Source organism: Impatiens glandulifera, chromosome 2 (genome assembly GCF_907164915.1).
Source record: "Impatiens glandulifera chromosome 2, dImpGla2.1, whole genome shotgun sequence".
NCBI lineage: Eukaryota > Viridiplantae > Streptophyta > Magnoliopsida > Ericales > Balsaminaceae > Impatiens > Impatiens glandulifera.
In genome coordinates, this window is record NC_061863.1 from 18,448,366 (window position 1) to 18,454,365 (window position 6,000).

The 6,000-nt window shown below is 32.3% G+C and overlaps 1 protein-coding gene across 1 annotated transcript; it reads left to right on the top strand.

Moving 5' to 3' along the window:
- Positions 1–1,151: 1,151 nt before the first annotated feature.
- LOC124927751 (ras-related protein RABH1e-like) lies at positions 1,152–4,176 on the top strand. Its single transcript, XM_047468215.1, has 6 exons — positions 1,152–1,323; positions 1,707–1,797; positions 1,929–2,018; positions 2,924–3,035; positions 3,856–3,946; positions 4,033–4,176. The coding sequence occupies exons 1-6, from the start codon at positions 1,207–1,209 to the stop codon at positions 4,174–4,176; spliced, it is 645 nt and encodes a 214-aa protein (XP_047324171.1). The 5' UTR covers positions 1,152–1,206.
- The last annotated feature ends 1,824 nt before the right edge of the window (positions 4,177–6,000 follow it).

Sequence of the window (6,000 nt, forward strand, 5' to 3'; positions counted from 1 at the left end):
GTAAATGGTTTTACATGACAATTAACTGCATATATTTCAGTTTTCAAGAATTTTAAGTCATATCCTGTATATAATTCAGTTTTCAAGCATTATAAGTCGTATTTGAACATTAAACCAAACATTATAAATGATTTTAACAAATTTTGTTATCATCTTTTATTTTTTAAGCACTTCAGTAAATTGCATTACATGTGTGAAATACTATTAACATGAAAATACAAATGGTTTTACATGAAGGTGTAAATGGTTTATATGAATGTGTAAATAATTTACATGACAATTAACTACATATATTTTAGTTTTCAAGTATTTCAAACAGTATTTCTTTTCAAGTATTTCAAATAGTATTTTTTTTTATACAATTCAGTTTTCAAGTATTTCAAATAATATTTCCGATATATATTTTAATTTTCAAACATTATAAGTTGTATTTGAAATTCTAAATGAATATAACAACTTTTAACCTGAACTAGAATCAACTTGTTCATATAAAAAACCTGTAGTTAACCTTATTATCTCTTACTTTTGTAAACATGTTTATATTATAAGAAAGCATTCACTTTTATAAGCATTAATACTATGAAAGAAACAAAATACAATACTAAAAACAAATTATGGTTTCGTCCAGATCTTTGTTTCTCTTAGCGAAAATTAAATAGGGGATCGAATGTACAAACATGAGAGTGATCTAATAACGTTTTGATTTGAAAGAAGGAGGAAGAGTCACGTTGAGATAACTCTTTCGCGTTTAGAAATAGGACAAGGATTTTCTGAAAATCTTCCGAAAATGGAAACTTTCTGGAAAGGAAACCTTTTTTTTCCCTCCATCCTACGTGACATGGCATGTCGAATTTGCTGCATTCACTCTGTGTTAGTGCTGCCTAAATCATTTCCCTATAGAAAATATAACACTGAATAGTAAAAAAATAAAAAGTAAAACATTTGAATATGAAAAAGAAAATAAAAAAATTCACCTTGTAATAAAAACTGAATTTTATACTCTACATTAATCTAACAAATGATGGGCATTAATTTTAAACACCATTTCCAAGCTATGTATGTACATGCATACAAATATAAATGGATCGAATTCAAAGCTGTTTTCTCTCTCTCTCTCTTTCTTTCTCTCTCTCTCTCTCTCGGGCATTTGGGATCAAGCTCTGTATTTCAAGATCTCACCGGTAGGAAGAGATCGACAAATCCATAATGGCGGTCGTATCGCCACTGGCAAAATACAAACTCGTCTTCCTAGGTGATCAGTCAGTCGGAAAAACCAGCATTATCACCCGCTTTATGTATGACAAGTTTGATACAACCTATCAGGTAATTAATTTCCTACCTTATTAATTTGTCGTGTAAAATCTCATCCCAATCCTCGTCGTATTCTGTCATTTTCTGAAGAAAATCATCACCATACATATATATTTATATCAGCATTGTTTCCAAAGGATCTTCTATATTCATAACCGGATCGTGTATATGACAGTTTTTTAGGTCTTGCAGTTATTCATATATTATGAATGATGAGATGATTCTATATAGATGTGAATATTTTTCTTTTTAAACATATGTTTGTCAAAAGCAACGATGCTCTTCATTTGAACAAACGAATCAAAAGTGAAATCCACATTTAGTTTGGTTATTGCAAACTCATATCTACATTGGTTTCAAGCCTCTTATCAGTATTTCAACTATTCAATTCTCAGGCTACAATTGGCATCGACTTTTTGTCAAAAACAATGTATCTTGAAGACCGTACTGTCCGATTGCAACTCTGGTATGCCCTCATATTCTTCTGCAATATGCATCTTGAATTGTATTTTTTATAAACTGTGTACCATTTACTCCTCATCAAATAGAAGATTGGCACATTTACTGTCTCAAAACTAGATATTATTATGTATTTAGATTCAATATCATGAATTGCAGGGACACTGCTGGACAAGAAAGATTTAGGAGTCTTATCCCAAGCTACATCAGGGATTCGTCCGTTGCTGTGATTGCATATGATGTTGCAAGTGAGTCCTTAATTATCCATGTTTGAACTTCAATCTTCTTTATCAAATATCATCTTGATCATCAGTTAATTGACCAAGGGAAGAAACAAGTTGCTAGACCTTAATTTTGTTCTGATCATTTCCTGGGAGAGAAGCAGAAAAATAAGTATCTGATCTAATAGGGTAATGAGAAGTAAGGGTGTGAGAATCTAGTTGTTAGCTAGATTGTATATATACAACAATCTTACCATTGTAGTAAGTTAGGTTATATTGGTGTAATCCAAATCTGTTTCTGCCTTAATGAATACAAGGCATTAGCCTCGGTTCTTCTTCCTCCCTTGCTGATTCTGTCTTCTTCTTCTTATTCTCTTCTTCACCAAATCCTCCCTCATATGCTTGCTGATTCTGGATTATACAGATCATGTCCAACTGGAGTCTCAATCTCAAGTTGAGACACAATCCTGTCTAGAAAATAGTATTTTGTTACTATAGATAATAGATGCTACAATCTCATTGGAAAATCGTTAAGTTCAAAGTGAAAGTAATTTTTTTATTTGGTATTTGATTATTTTTTGGATCATGATTCAGATTATAGTGCTTCATTTAGTATACAAATTAGTTTTTAGATCATGTTCTAAATTATAGTGTAAATTCTTACTTCTTTTGGTATTGAGATTTTTTCTAGATCATGAATCATGACCATTAAGTTTTGATAAACCTAACAAATGCAGATTTGTCCATCTCATGTACACCATTTTTTTATATAACAAAAGATAGTTATGTTCTACAAAATTGGTGATATGGGATAATATCAAGATAATTATGTTCCTTGTTCTACAACATTTTACCTTGTATTTTGGTATCCAAATATTAAGATATTCTCTACTTGTAAGACTAATATAAAAACTTTAACTTCCCTGTTACAGATCGACAGTCATTTTTGAACACTGCCCGGTGGATTGAGGAAGTCCGAACAGAACGAGGTGCTGACGTCATAATTGTTCTGGTTGGGAATAAAACTGATTTAGTTGATAAAAGGTGAGCAAATTGATAGACCTCTAAACATGAGTTTGTTCTTTGTGGTTTTTTTTGGGAAAACAGTTAGAACCATTTAATTAAAATCCCAAAGTGGGAGGATCAGACATTAAAGTTAAACAAACTTTAGTTATGATTAAGGATTTTCATCAAAATACCCTAAAAAAAAATTGATTAGCATTCATACATATAAAAGAAAACAGAGATTACAAACAGATGTTCTTTGTGGTTTTCTATAGTCAATCGTGAGTTCATTTTGTCTTTCCTCCATGACTTAACATATCCATCAGTAAGTTAACATATCCCTTTAACAAATCATATCATTGAGTCACTTAGATTAATTACTTCCTTATGGTGGATCAAAAGGCTATGCAATTCCTTATGTGTTCAGATTATTTTTTGAAACGGTTGGAATTGAATTGGGTGCTTGAAGGAAAGTAAATGTATTGAAAGGTTTGAATGGAAGAGAACAAATTATTGAATGATATGATTTAGGACAGACTTTTTGAAACATAGTATGAGAGGATTTATGCATGTTTTGGTACATCTTCCCAAAATGGAATGCGCACATTTTTTTTATAGGCCTGTCTTTTCAAAAATAAGTGGTGGAAATTACAATGCCACATCATCATATTGGCTTGATTTCCGTCCTGAATGACTGAACATTCAATGCACATGATGACATGGCACTTGACTCGTCTTGAGTGCTGAGTCATTTGTCGACTGTACATAAAATGCCACGTCATTCTGTGCCCTGATGGTGCTTTTTCTTTCTCTGAAGTTTAATAACACTAGTATGTTTTGCATGTAAAACATAAAACAGGCAAGTCTCAATTGAAGAAGGGGATTCGAGGGCTCGTGAATTTGGAGTCATGTTTATCGAAACTAGCGCAAAAGCAGGATTTAACATAAAGGTGAAATGTTAAAAAACCTTGATTAGGTGAAATTGTAGATTGTCTAAAATAGCTTTTAATTTTTGGTTTTCACTCTATGTGTGCAGCCTCTGTTCAGAAAGATTGCTTCTGCTCTACCAGGGATGGAAACTCTTTCATCTACAAAACATGACGACATGGTTGATGTGAATTTGAAACCTTCAGTCAATTCATCCAATGGAGATCAGCAAGGAGGTGGCTGTGCATGCTGAAGATGATAAACTTCAAGGAAGATGCCACCATTCCGTCGTATGCAGAAGACGAAAATTTTGTTTTTTTTCTTCATTTTCCGGATACTTCCACAAAAGAACTTCATCATTCTTAGAATGTGGAGTTTTGCAGTAGAGATCATGTAGATCATATAGTTTATATTTCAACATTCATGAAAACGAGTCATATTTTTTCAAGATTAATTAGTAAACAATAAATAGCATACCAATATATAAAAGCCTTTTGGTCAAGTGTATGAATAGCATATATCAATGTAACTAGTAAGATATCCTTTAGGTTAATTTAAAAAAAATAGATTCATTTTAAATAATACAATGATACAGAATTAACTTTACATTGAGTTTAAATGCCAAACAAATGTTTAAGAATCGCTTAAAATATTTTATAATAAAAATATTATAAATTATTATAATGATATGCGTTATAAGATTAAAACTAGTAGAATAATTTGATTGTAACTTTCGGAAAATCCTTTGTTTCTATGGAAAATTCGAGGTTTGAGAATTTCAAGATCAGTTTGTGTGTCATAATTCTTTTTACAATAAAACATTGATTTAGAAGATTTTAAATAATTCCTGACCTCTTTTAAAATTAATTAAGAATAATTAATTTGGGTTCAAATTTAAATAATAAGGGGATTTACAGTAATTAAATTACAATTTAATTTTTAGAAATTAGTTGTTTAAATTAATTAAAAAGATTATTCATTTCAAACAGAGTCACCAATTGATTTTTTTTAAATCAATAAAAAGGTATACGTGTACAAACGTAATTTTAGCCAGACTTTATTTTAGTTCGTAGTTTGGTGATACTCAAGAAAGAGCTTTTATGCTTCATCCTCAGTACCCATTTTAAAAACGATATCTACTTATAAATTTGACTTTTGAAAATTGGTTGTATAACGTTTTATTTTAAACGATTATTCCTCTAGTCCTAGACATGTGTTGGTTTGTGCGTATTTAATAATTATAACAACAATTATTTAAATACTGATACCTATTCCGGATGACGTTGACTAGGGAGGAAAATACTTAAAGAACATTAGTTTTTAAAGGTATTAGAGTTTAGACATAAATCCCAAACGGGCCTTTATCAAAATATTGTGTGGAAATTTCCAAAAATATTTTGAAATCATTTTCTAATTTTTCAGGATTTTTCGAAAATGGTTTGGAGTTCCAAAATTATAAAAATAATTTTGGAATTTTAAAAGAGGAACCAAATAGGCCTTAGGACCGCTATCCTAGATCCTAGGTTCGTTTTTATCGGTCGGGGATAAAATTCCCTTAGTCCTGGTCGAGAACCCCTCGGTCCGAGTTCAGGATCCTTGGTTGGGGTGCGAAAGTCCCTCGGTTGGGGTGTTTGGGCCTCTCGGTCTTAGGCTAGAATTCTCGGTAGGGTGCTAGAATTCTCAATCGGACATCTCGGTCCTAGGTGGAAGCCATCCGTCCTTGGCTTGGGAGTTCTCGGTCGGGTGCGAAATTCCTCGGTCCTAGGTCTCACCTCTTAGTCTTGGGCGGAAGTCATCGATCCTAGGTTTGAGAGTTCTCGGTTGGGTGCTAGACTCCTCGATCCTAGGTCTGACTTTTTGGTGGAATGTAAGAATCCTCAATGTACCTCTCGGTCTTAGATAAAGAACATCGGTCGGACTCTCGGTCCTAGCTAAGATTTATCAGTCGGACATCTCGGTCTTGAGGGAAGATCCTTGTTCGAATCTCTCGTTCCTCAAGAACATCAAAATTGCAGGTTTTGCAATTTTGATAGAAACTTGGATCCTTTGATCCAAGGTCTTGGATAACTTCACAAAA

Bases quoted from the DNA above. Each gene is read 5' to 3' on its own strand.
- LOC124927751 (XM_047468215.1), top strand. From the start codon at position 1,207: ATGGCGGTCGTATCGCCACTGGCAAAATACAAACTCGTCTTCCTAGGT. The intron at 1,324-1,706 runs GTAATTAATTTC...TTCAATTCTCAG, and splicing joins AGTTTGATACAACCTATCAG to GCTACAATTGGCATCGACTT. The intron at 1,798-1,928 runs GCAATATGCATC...TCATGAATTGCA, and splicing joins GTATGCCCTCATATTCTTCT to GGGACACTGCTGGACAAGAA.